This window comes from Ambystoma mexicanum, chromosome 6q, assembly GCF_040938575.1.
Source record: "Ambystoma mexicanum isolate Mex_15411 chromosome 6q, UKY_AmexF1_1, whole genome shotgun sequence".
NCBI classification, from domain to species: domain Eukaryota; kingdom Metazoa; phylum Chordata; class Amphibia; order Caudata; family Ambystomatidae; genus Ambystoma; species Ambystoma mexicanum.
The window spans coordinates 871,997,267-872,010,633 of NC_090937.1; the positions used below are offsets into that span (position 1 = coordinate 871,997,267).

A 13,367-nucleotide genomic window follows, 5' to 3' on the forward strand; every position below is an offset into this window, starting at 1 on the left:
TGCCACCAACCCCCCCCCCACCCCACCGCATGCACTGAGCTTCAGCAAGTTCTTCTCCAGCTGGAAGCGTGCCAGTGGAGAGACACTTTTCTCTGCAGTGGTAATTTCCTCTAGCCTCTCTGCATGACAGTCCTGAGGATCAGAGCGCAAGTGCACAATTGTGCAATACCCCCAAGGAGAGGTGTTTGAACAATACCAACAAAGAAATGAATGGAGAGCACCGCCTAGACCAGCTGCCTATGCCAATATCTTTATGGCCTCCAGCAAAGCCCCCATTCTGCACAGCAGACTTAACTCTCCAAGCAGGAGCCGCAAGAAAAGGGAATACGCGAATAAGGAGACACCCTTTTCAGGAATTTAGCCTTTTGGGATTGGCAGAGGGAATAAGGATAGTCTTTGGGGATTGGTAGAGGCGGTAAGGATAGTCTTTGGGGATTGATGGAGGGATTAAGGATAGTCTTTGGGGATTGGTTGAGGAATTAAGGATAGTCTTTGGGGATTGGTAGAGGGATTAAGGATAGTCTTTGGGGATTGGTTGAGGGATTAAGGATAGTTTTTGGGGATTGGTTGAGGAATTAAGGATAGTCTTTGGGGATTGGTAGAGGGATTAAGGATAGTCTTTGGGGATTGGTTGAGGGATTAAGGATAGTCTTTGGGGATTGGTTGAGGAATTAAGGATAGTCTTTGGGGATTGGTAGAGGGATTAAGGATAGTTTGGGGGATTGACAGAGGGATTAAGAATAGTTTTTGGGGATTGGTAGAGGGATGAAGGATAGTTTGGGGGGATTGATGGAGTGATTAAGAATAGTGTTTGGGGATGGGCAGAAAGCTTACCGATATCGATACGAGGTATTACTATTGTTTCATGTTTTTGTAATGTTACTGCTTCATTAAAACACAATAAAATAGTGATACTGCCAATTGGAAGAGGGCATGCTATATATTAAGGTATTTGGCTTCTGGACGATATGGGCTTAATTCAGGGGCAGAAGTGGGAAAAAAGAACTAGTGGTACTCTGGCTGCACCCAAAACAGATGGATTGGGATGTGGGGGGTGGGGTCAGGGGTGCGTGTTGTGACTTTGGTTTGCGATCTTCAATGCTCTTGTTGAATTGGGGCCTAACTAGAGAATGCCTGGGATGATAAAACAGCATTATATTCATCTGGCAAACATCCTATTAAAACATGTGACTTGTAATCCAACTGTGCGTGCAAATTACACACGATTCTATTTGACACACCCCTCTTCAGCACATGTTAATTAACGTTATATGTGACTCAAGGTTTACGCAAAAACACAATTACAAACATAGGGATTGGCTTTACATCACAACTGCAGAGGGCTCAACGTAAAAAGTCCCTGAGTTCAAATGAGAGATTATCCAACTGGGTTTGGGAGGAGCTTGGCCTTAGTTTGCAAATTAAATCCCAAACTTCTCCCTAGAAGTATGTCAATGTTTGTAGGAAAAAGGAAATCAGGCCAACGGACAACTGGGGAGTGTTAGGTCATGCAGCCCCCATTCAACCAAGAACCTTAATTGGGAGGGTGTGGTGTTCATACCTCCACTCCACTAACACACCTGGCTGGTGCTGGGTCCTTGCAGATGCTTTAACACTTCTCTCCACATTTGAAAAGGCAGCGCTATCAGTTGTGAATGGCAGCCAGTCTATCCAGGTTGGCCTTTCTATCACTGTGCTCGCATCAGAATACATCGAATGCAATTTGTCTCGGAATAAAGTAATTCAGGACGTGTTTTGTGAGCCTTTGAACTAACGGTACACATTTAAAATAAAAAATAAAATGAACCAGTAGTAGGTACGGCGTGCCAATCATTAATATTGCACTCCAACCCCTGGTTGTATTAGTTTCAAATTAACCAATTTGATTGGCACACGAAACATTTTGTGTATGCGCGGGACGGTTCCTGCACCCCGGTGTGGCAGTGATATGGAGCCGTTTCGTCCTGGCCACTTTTCCGCGGCCTCCACGCACTGCGCAGTCTGGTATCAAACATGGCCGCCACGTCTGACGCCTTTCGTTTGAAGTCACGTCCTCGAGACACCGAGCAGCAGGTTCTCGTCGTCACGGCCTCGCGGCAGCGGCCTGATGTGTTTCACGCTGCTCGTTCTGTCTAGACAGAAGGCAGGCCGCAGCGCAACGCCCACGGGGCTGTTTTATGAATTCGCAGTCAATCAGAAGACTTCGGTGCAGTACCCGGGGATGTCAAATCTGCCCCCCTTTTTTTGGTCGGTGCTGCTCTGACTGAAACCTTCAAAGTGGGGCCTGAATCATGGGCCAGCTGTGGGTGCTTGGGCGCGGGCCCAGCTGTCTGCAGGAAGCCACACAGTAGACTGGATCACTGCAACACTATTGTCTGTTTAATGGCGCAGAAGAGCACAAACACAGAAAAGCCACATGTATTACATGACAAAAGGCTTTATGTGTATGTGAGCGCAAAAAACAACGCACACTCTGCAAGCCTTTAAGAAAAACTTAAAATCTTATAAAGGCCTACCTGGAGTGCTAGATTTTCACATTGTTATGCTTTGTCAGGCTTTTATTCTACACCCATGGCCACTGTATTGTTGTTACGGTACCGAGGCTTGCCGAATAGTGGCGTTTTGTGGTAGTGCTGTGTCAAATAAAAAAAAAAAGCATATTATCATTCGGGTTTTAAAGCTGTTAGTTTTAAAGGGTGCGCAGGAGCTTAAAGTTACCTTTGGGCTTCATCCTGTATTAGAAAATGCCCTCCACTGATTCACCACTCAGAGTGCCCAGAATGAGGGCACTAACTGGTGATAAAGATTTTTTATTAGACGTTGCAGGTTGAGAATGATGCCTGCGGTCTCTGGCGTGGTAGAAATAAATAAATAAAGAATACCTTTCCGCAGAGAGCCTAACCTAAACTCCCCAGTCTGTGAACGGGAAGAATATGTTGCATTCTCGTCAGACGTTTTAGCAAATCAAACGCTCCTTTTGTTTCCACATGCCAAAGTGGGGATTTCTTCTGCCTTGGAGACATAGGGCCTGATTCATTAAAGCCTCTTTGAATGGGAACGCACCATTGAAAAACGCCTTGTAACTCAAGCCAAAAGGATTTGTCGGACAGGTTCTGGGGCAGTTTCCTGTGGGATATTAATTCTCATCAAAACCTACTGCGGGATGACCCGTAAAGACAGTGAACCATGTCTTTCAGTAATAGTTGTACTCACCCCATAGTTGGGCTGGGAGGATAGCTCAAGGGCAACGGGCTCGCTTTGGAAGCAAGATTACGTAGTGCAACACAGGTTTGATCCCTGTGTCTTCACTTAGAATCCTTTAGGTATTAAGCGTGTTAAATAACCAATTACAATGAGACCCCTGTCTGCCCAGGAGCTTACCAAGAACAGGAAGATCTATGCAACTGGCCAGAGTACACCAAGCACTTTAATAAAGATAATGTTGTATGGTTTATAAAACACTGCTAACAATCAGGTCTCTAGTGAAGGAAACACGCGAGTGGACGGTGTCCGTCTGCTATTTTCAGAATGCGCACTCCGCCCGACTGAATGTTGAGGGAATTATAAAAATACCTTTCTTTCTTCAATATGTTAGTGTGTTGGTCTTCCATCAAACAGTGGTGAAGTGGGGATTCGAACCATGATCATCAGGGTTAGGGGTACACAAAGCTTTTGAAGTATCTCATTAGTATTTTAACAAAAGTTCTCTAAAAGTGGCATGCCTTTTAAAGGATTTAAGCAACATTATAGGAAACGCTTCTCTCTTATGTTGTTTTTCAGGTGCTCATGATTAATCTTGTGAGAGGCAATGGCGTATTTGTCCTATGCACTTTGTTCGTTTTGGAAAGACCAATTAAAGTGACATTGGCACATTTCACTTTAACATCTGTTCACCTCCTGTGACTGTGACGTCATTTGTCATTAACTCTGTTAATGGGTCTGTGACAAATCAACTTCCTGGTCGCAAGTGGTCCAGGGATGAATATCCGTTTCTAAACCAGCAATCAGACCCACACATCTAGTACACCAGAAGGGAGCCGAACAGATTGGAAACTCAAGTTAATTATAAACCTCCTTGTCCAATTTTGGTAATGGGACCGGAACGGCAGGCTTCTTTCCGAAAGATCGTGGATGGTTGGTTAGTTGCAACACAGTGAAAAAACAATTATTACCCAATGATAAAAGGGACTGTCCAGTTAAGGTTGTATACAAATATCTACTTTATTATTATCACAACAGACAGTTCTACCACGCTATGAAATACAACTCACCCTGTAAAGTAATGCGGAGGACAGACAGTTTCAAAGACGGAAAAGGGATGTACTCTGGATACTGACAGCAGGGTTGTCAGTATAGTAAATAATCGCAACAGTTCAAGGATACTTGGTTTCAGCACAAAGGGAGCAATGGGTTGTGAAATGTCACTAGGGGTCTTCCGAGAAGGACCAGGGGGACAGAACCACAGTGTACCTTGTGCTGTAGGAGTTCTTGGTGCTCGACAGGGTCAAGTAGGTTTCAGGGGGCTTTGCCGCTTCTGCGACAGAGTTCAAGACGGGAGACAGAAGCGGCTATCAGGCAGCAGGCAGTTAGGTGAGCGAAGCTGGACGGACAGCTGCAGGATGTCCTACACAGTGGCTCAGGGTCAGGAATCTTTGTCTCAGTGCTGGTCGGCAGTCCTGAAGTACTGGTCGAGGCGTCTCAAATGGCGTGAGCAACTGCGCCGTAACAACATTCAGCAGTACAGTGGGTTGCAACTTGAGGGGCTCCACTGGCTCGAAAATGTCCTTTAAGGCGGACGTTGATAGATGCTTGTCGATGCACTCATCCTGGCTTCTTCACTTGGCTCCTGTCATCCTTTAAGGTGGACGGCCCAAAGCTGACTAGAGTGTTGCAGGCAGCTGCCTTGTCCTTGGTTTGATACAGAGACTCTCTGGCACATCCCACCTACGATTCTTGCTGCAGAGGGTAGCAGGGCATTCTGTGTGTTGGTTGGGTACCGTTCTGGAGCTGCTGCAGGGTCCTATGGATTCGGTATCTCCCTCTGTTCCTTGGGAGATGTTTAGGGGAGGGATCTTGCTTCCCTCTTGAAGGTCCTGGCCTTCTTTCACTGGTGTAAGATGTAAGGCAGACGGTACCTTCAGCCAGGGTCCAATGCTTAGTTCTTCTTGCAAATTCTACAGATGATCTGCCAAAAAGAGGGGCTCGGCCCTCTTTTAAAGCCAAATGGACCACAGGGATTTGTGTTGGCTACCTTAATAAACCAATTCTGGGTCCCCACCAACAATCTTCGTATGCATGAGGTCATAACCAGAGTGTTTTGCAACAGAAAAGGTAAAGGGGTGAAAACATGTAATACTAAGTCCCACCCATATTCCTGCCTGTTGTGGATTAAAGGGTCTCTCTGTTCAATGGTGCTCTCTGTGGTTCCTGATTAAAGCGGCAGGTCTTCCTTGAAGCTGCGGCAGGATCAGAGTTCCTGGAACCATCAATCCACAGGCTCATACCTTCTGAATGGGGTCCCCCTGCGGGCATGCACACAGTCCCTGACATGGCATGTCACTGTCCATTGTTACTAGGGGTCAGAGCTGGCTACAGGTTGACGCAGTGCATATCAAAGGTTGTTGGGTTCCCTGTCTCCTTTGTTAACCTCTGCATCCAGGCCCCATGTGGGCCTCTTTGAAGTACACTCTATTAGTATGTTAATTATGTTAATTGCAGCCATTTTCAGGGCTCAACAAAAGAGCAGGGTGGATCCATGGAGCCTTTGTTAGTTAATTAAGCTGGCCATGGTAGGGGGAAGGTTGGACCCTCTCCCTTCTGAGATGCATCGTGTACTCCACCTATCAAATCCCAACTCAATATGACAGGAGAGACTGTGCCTGTAGGCTGTGTCCACCCAGAGTACACAGGCCTATGTGTGTCGTGCAATGATCATAGGAAAAAGTTGTTGGGTTTAGCCCCATACATTTTCCAGAAGTTGATCTACCATCATTCAATTTCATGTCAAATTTCAAAAAAGCCCAGGTGAGCGCACACCCACGGATGGTTGAATTCCTCACAGGGTCCCCCAATTTTTTTTCAGGACTGACTCATGCCCTGCTAAGAATCTGTTGAAAATTATTTATGTGTGTATGAGCAGCTAAAATGACATAGTTAATGTTTGATTACATTGATGAGCAATTTGTGCAAGATGACTGTACTACATTCAATCAAAACTGTAAGAATACATAATCTCAAAAAACATTCTTTCTGAATTAGATGACCGCAAATGCTTTTAATATGCAGCCTAATTCCACATGACCACATTGAAAATGTCTTCCTTAATCTCTTGGCATGCCAGCCATGTCACCACTGAAGATAGTTCCAGAAGGTTGGGTGGAACCTGCCTCATCTAGGCACTGACCCTGCAGTGAATTGCAGGAAACGCGGAATAGGCTGTCTGCCATTTCTGGTGCCTGGTTTATATCCTTGACATAACTAGATACAGTCCAGAGGGATGAACTACAGGTGTGTGGTTCACTGTCTCCCCCTCAGTCATTGAATGTAACTTTTTGACAAATGGTGCAGTTAATTGTCTTACCATGGGGATCCCTACGGTAGACATCAATCCTAGAGTAACACACAGGTTGGAGAAGATTTGTGTTATTGCTCTTCAGTGTGGTACTTCACAGTGAACATTGTTGCCATACATCATCTAACCATGGTAATAGGGATCTACGTTAAACAATGAAACATTTACTGCGAGGTAGAAAACCTCGAATTTTAAACAACTCATTTTAGCCTAATTAAAAGCAGGGGGAGACCCCCACACCCGGGCCAGCCCACATCCACCCACTTTGATTAATGGCCCTACCCAACCCCTCAATCTATTTGTTGGTTTAAATTTGTTGTTTTTAATGCAAAGCTTTCTCCATCGCAGTAATTGTCTTCGATATAATAGGGCGACACCTGGTAGTAGTAGTAGTAGTAGTATTAGTATTAGTAGTAGTAGTAGTAATAGTAATAGTGCGAGAAGACTTTGTTATTTAAGCAAATAGGTAATTAAAGGCAGATATATATGTAAGTCATGAATTGTTCTTAATTTGTGTATACAAACCTGGGATGAAGATTCTTTCACATTATAGCGGCTTGTCCTGAGTTTTCAAGAAGTTAATATTGTAGCTCATGGTACAATTGTAGATTGCTGCATGCAGAGGCGCTTCATGGGTTCATCGTGTAGTTATCACCCAGTGCGAGAGATGGACACCCTGCGGCGAGAAGGCTGTCTGGATGGACGCCTACGTGTTCAGTGCAGTTTAGGTACAGAATCGGATCTGCTGTACATCTAAAGCCAGCACAGGTGTTTGCAGACCCTGCTGGGTTCTCCTGCTTAAAGATGTGATGCTGGTTAAGCCCTGTGCCCATCCTTCATTAGTCATGGAACCATGAATGGCAGTGGCCCAAAGTGCTTGGAGAGAAGGACCAGCGAGAGAACTGAGAGGCACTCACACGGGGAACTTTGAAGCTCCCTATCATTGGTTTCCGCAGCCTGTGCTCGCACCAACAGGAACAAAACTCAGTGTTGTTAGTCATGTAGTGGCACCATCTTGAGGCAAGCACCATCTTTCCAAGGTATGTCGACGCGTTCCCTATTGTGACCTGCTTGAAGTTGCCCCTCGGATTTTTCCTTGACTGCAGATGTGGCAGCCAGTCAAAGAGGAGGTCGTTGGTGGATTGGCAGAGCGTCTGAGTGGGCACTCATCTGTTAAAACAGCTGAGCGGTTGGGGCTGATGGGAAGTGGGCACCCAGGTGTGACCACTGCACACTGGAAGATGGTGTGTAATGTTGAAGGGACTAAAGGCTATGGAAGAAGACATGCTTTAACCCCACCAAGGTGGTGAGTGAAGTTCTTAAGCCTTGCTGGACTGAATGTCAAAGAGGTTGGGAAAGTCAGTGGCCAAGAGGAGCAGAAGCTCATATCCAATGAGCTGCTTGGTCACAAAAAGTGCGTAACACGGTCACCATGGGTCTTAGTTAGTTACTGGCTAAATCTCTGTAACAAGGGCATGGTTGAATATTGGCTCATGTACCTTACACTTGATTACCAATTTTGCCTACGGGTGATATGTTTGACCTTATTGAAATTACACTCACCACACACTTCACGTGAACATTATATTGCCAGGAGGGTAGCAGTATGGTAAAGGAGTCTAAAGTGTGCACGGTAAGAAAATGGGGAGACAACAGCTGATTGACATGTACTAATTAAGATGCTTTGGGGGTGTTTCAGTGCCAGCCACTTACTCAAAATTTGAAATCATCTGACTATTTTTAAAATATATTTGTTGAAGTAACCTTTACTAAAGTAGAGACAATTAATGAATTTACTCGGTATATGATAAACCGCCAAATACAGGAGTTAACGTTACACTTCAACCCACCCCAAACGTCGATGTTAACTAGAGTGCTGAGAGCGCCTCTCTGCGTCAGATGCAGACTATTTTTCCATTTCAGTAATATCCCACATGATTCAGCACAGTATATAATGTTGAAGGCTGACATTAAGAAGAGCGACATCAGCAAATCATTTGGAAAGTGGTCTGTTATCGGGCAGATAGGGGCCCTCTCCAGCATTATGGTGTATTCCATCACTGAATCATCAGGATGGCACTTAGGCCATCAAATAACTTTCATCTCTTCAGCAGCTCAAGTTGCTGGACCAAGACTCACATCTGGGAAAACGCCCGAACTTTCAATTAGTCACAATCTATCTTTTGGCTAACATCAATGTAGGATGATCAAACTTCCCCTGCACCTTCTTATTCCCCCTTCTATTTTTTGGGGTACTGGTTCAACCCTCCTCCCCATCAGCTCCTTTATGTATGTAAGTTAGGGTTGTCTACAGTACTAACTGACTGGAGATACAACAGAGTACTGTAAATCTGAATGGGGGAGGGTAAAGGAACAGAGGAGGGGGGATAGTGTTGGGGAAAATAGGCCGTTGAGAATGTACCCAGAACTAGCGGCTGAAGAGTCGTCCTGTGAAGAGTGGGGTTTTCATTTCCTTCCCAAAGTGCAGGAGGGAACGAGTCATCCTAATGTGTGTCGGTATTTTGCCCCGGAGTACTGGTGTGTAGGTAGAGAAAGCAATGGCACGGTTTTTTGTCTTGCGATTGTCTTTGAAGATGATGAGCTTATCGGTGAGGAAGGAGATTGCTCTGGTTGTCACTGCCTTGTAGGTGATGCAAGTGTAGAGGAGGTCCCAAGTACAGCCTGCACTCCAACCATTCATTTTGAAGTACCAGGAAAGTTCACGGCTAAGTATGTGACATACTAGGAGCAAATAAACCAGCAGAGAGCCGCAGCGGGGCTCTGTCCAGTACCTATCAAAAGAACTGCACCCATTGAGGTACCTACACCTAAGAAAACCTGGACAGTAAAGTATCCATTGAAAAAAACATATCACTAAATGAAACGAAATGAAGATTGTCTGAGTACAGTCCCTGAAGAAGCCAAAAAGGTCTTAGTGGAAGACGAATGGTGACGTCACAAGAACCCGGACTGACGCACACATATAGAAGGTATGACGACATGCGAATGACGAAAACAAACAAAACGCCATGGATAAGGGACATTGTGAACCTAAAGTGAAAGGACGATGTCAAATGCAAGAAGCTTATGCCATGAGCACGACGAAGATATTCAGTTAGTTTACACGTGTACATATGCTTGGAACCGCAAGAAAGCTAAGAAAATCGTGCAGCTTGCTATGCTTAGTAGTAAGATAGATTGCAGCAAGCGCCACCTATACATATCTAACTCAATAGAAGCACTTTATATAAGTATACTTCTACTATGCACAAAGGCAGAATGGAGGCCACATGAGGAGAGTTTCATAGTTAACAAATTAAGAATAAAAGACAAACTAAACTCATAGAGAGACAAATCGTGCCAAACAGCCAAGGTCGTATCAGCTAAAATAGACTTACAGTAGCTACAATTAATGAAGCAAAGAACAGAATATCCTGCTCAGAAAGGTCAAGATAAGAAGCAGAAGGCAGGTGGTGGACAAAATGAAAATCAAATACACGAATTACATGGAGAATGAGGTGATTTTACGATGTCTGAAACACGTGACCAGCCGAGCGAGAAGAAGAGGGACTTTCACTCCTACGCATGGCGGTGTGCCATGCAAAGATATCAGAACTTTTCCAGACAGAGATGCAGTCTCAAGGCCAACCACAGTGAAATAATTGTCACATGACCACCGAAGTGATGATTGATTGTAGCAATAATTGGAGGAAGGCTCCTGCACCTGGCTGACCATTCTGCATGCTGCTAAGCTAAGTGGAAAAGTATGAGTGGGGGTTGGTGCCAACCCAATCATATTGGACCAAGTAATCTAGGGTCCTATAGTTAGTAGAATCAATGGGACGTTGTACTTTTAGTGCCGTCTACAGTAGCCATTTTTAAGATAGGGCTTAGATGCCCCACATGACAGCGTTTATCCAATCCCCTCACTCTGTTACCATATACAGATATAGTACCTATATTAAAGTTACCTTCCTAGAACCAATAGAATTACATGCCAACTTTTAAGCATTACACGTCAGTGATGACAAGTTTTTAGTATAAATGATGTGTTTTTTATGAAGTTCGTTGGAGTTGTGAAGCGAGAAGGAAGATCAAGCAACCGCTGATATTCATGAAACTCCCCGTGTTTGTACTTGTCCTTAAACGGACTCCCTTTGCCAAACTATTGAGTTGTCATTATTGATTTGATGCTAGAGTACTAATCTGCATCCCCATCAATCTCATGGGTGCTGCTACTCATCTTAAAGTACTATTGGGCAACCCCCAGCTTTATGGTCCGGCTGGGGTCCTAGTGCACACAAGCTTTCATGACGGTGATGCAGGCTTGGAGGGATTGCCAGTGCAGCTCTATCAGGATGTTTATGATGTGGTCACATGTGTTCACGCCTTTGATGAGGCAATCTGCAGCATGCTGGATGGCTTTCAGAAGGGTCAGTGTGAAGGATGGGACACATGCAAAGAGAGTGTTTGTTATACAGGTGGGAGAGGGCAACATAGATATACCAAAAAGAGATGGCTTGTGTTATGACACTTTTCCTGTCAGCACTGTTGGTTCACACATTTTCTGAAGTCTGTGCTTGTCGTTTGCTCTTTTATCGGTGTTCCCTATCTCCCTAGTCATTCTTTTGATGCTTCTTGGGCTGGGGAATGCTTCTACCCTGTTTCTGTTCGAGTACATTGGTGCTCAGGACTGCACACTGGGGCATTACTCTTCTCTATCTACAGTCCTTCGCTTTCTGCTCTGAATTCGTAATTGAGCCTCTTCTATAACTTTATGGAGATGACTCGTGGATCTTGATGTCTTCACTTCTTTCACACAATCTCTTGACGTTATTTCTGCCATAATCCTTGCCGTTCCCCCCCATTGCTTTCAGTTCAGCCCTACGATAACAGTAGCTCTTTTAATCCCTGCTTTGAGTCCTGTACATGCGTATTCCTCTCATCCCTGTCCTTTTCCTCCTCCACTTTTAATCTCATTGTGATCTTTGACCCTTGCACTTTCTTTCACCCACCATACCTCTATTTTTCATTGTCTTGGGAATATTTGTAAAAATTCTCCTTTCCTGGACGCTGAATACTCTACAACTCTCAATCCTGACCCTGTTGTCTCGACTACTATCCTTTTATCGTAGTTGATCTTCCAGCCTATGCCCTTGCCCCTCTCCATTTTGTCTTTGGCTATGCAGTGTCTTCTTTTTCTACCCAAAGACCCTCCTCTGTTAACTTCCTTTCATTGGTTTCCCTGCCTATCTCCTCTTATCTTTCAATGGCTTGAGGGTCTAGTCCCTCTTTGCCTACCTCCCATGGCCCCCTTTGACTATCCCAAAGCAGTAGACCACAGCAGGGTGCTGTCCTCTGTTGTGGTAGCCGCCAATCTAGGGGAGCAGGAGAAAAGATGTACCTGTCACAAGAGTGATACAGTCCTAGGTTACCATGATACCACACTGGCTGACCTTTTTTTGCGTGATAAGGTTAATGTTTTGTCAACTGCTGATGGTCAATCAATTGTAGAACCTTCTAGATAACGTGTTTTTACTAAAATAAGTCATCTTAGGCATCAGTTTGGTTTGTGAATGTTTCAATGGACATCACCCATGTGACAGAGATCTTGAAAGCAACATACTGCCACAAGGAGTGCACACAACGATGGGAAGGCAGGTAATTGCGAAGCAACTCCTATTTTGGAATTTGCTCTAAATATGCAAGGGAAATGTGAATTAAATTGCAGTCATCTCTGTGCCAACGAATGCCATTGCTTGTAGAGCAAATGAAGATGGGCCCTGTCTAAGCCGTGCTTTCATTTCTCCCTTCTTTGAATTTGCAGAGGAGATCTGCACCTTGGTGATAGCAGAGGCCCTTCCAGAAGATGGGGGCAACTTCTCCTGCAGAGCGAGGAACGAGTATGGCTCGGTGTCCTGCAGTGCCCAGCTGATTGTCTGCTCAGGTAAGTGGGGGTCCACCTACACTCCGACCTCCATACATAAGGAGTGTAATATTAACCAGGGAGCTGTCCTGTGAACTCAAGGACAGAGCAGGGCTTATATTCTTATTTACTGAGCTGGCTGTTCCAGTTATACAAATCAGCCACAATTATTATCAATCAACCGCCAACCCTTGCCTTGAAGATCAGCTTGATGCATGTGAGAGGAATAGGATTCTGCTCCTTCTGTGTCAATCATGTGTTAATTACAGCATGCCCCTAGCATGGCTTTGGAAATTACAGCACGCTCCTAGCATGGCTCTGGAAAGTCCAGCACGCTCGTAGCATGGCTCTGGTAATTACAGGCCGCCTCCAGCATGGCTCTGGTAATTACAGCATTCCCCTATCATGCATCTGGTAATTACAGCATGCTCCTAACATGGATCCAAAATTAAAGCATTCCACTAGCATGCCTCTGGCAATTACAGCATGTCCCTAGCATGGCTCCAAAATTAAAGCATTCCACTAGCATGCCTCTGGCAATTACAGTAGGGCCCTGTCGTGGCTCTGGTAATTACAGCATTCCCCTGGTATGGCTCTGGTAGTTACAGCATGCCCCTAGCATGGCTCTGCAATTACAGCAGGCCTCTAGCATGGCTCTGGTAATTACAGCATTCCCCTAGCATAGCTCTGATAATTACAACATGCCCCTAGCATGGCTCTGGTAATTACAGTACAGCCCTAGCATGGCTCTGATAATTACAGCCCGCCTCCAGCATGGCTCTGGTAATTGCAGCATGCCCCTATCATGCATCTGGTAATTACAGCATGCCCCTAGCATGGCCCACAAATTAAAGCATTCCCCTAGCATGC

General features: G+C 45.1%; 1 protein-coding gene across 3 annotated transcripts in view; it reads left to right on the plus strand.

Moving 5' to 3' along the window:
• The window catches only part of PALLD (palladin, cytoskeletal associated protein), a 1,335,292-nt gene that overhangs the window by 790,843 nt on the left and 531,082 nt on the right, over positions 1–13,367 (plus strand). For all 3 annotated transcript variants that reach the window (XM_069631388.1, XM_069631389.1, XM_069631390.1), the window contains one exon: positions 12,399–12,518. In XM_069631388.1, coding sequence (XP_069487489.1) covers positions 12,399–12,518 — 120 coding nt within the window. The remainder of the gene's footprint in view (positions 1–12,398; positions 12,519–13,367) is intronic.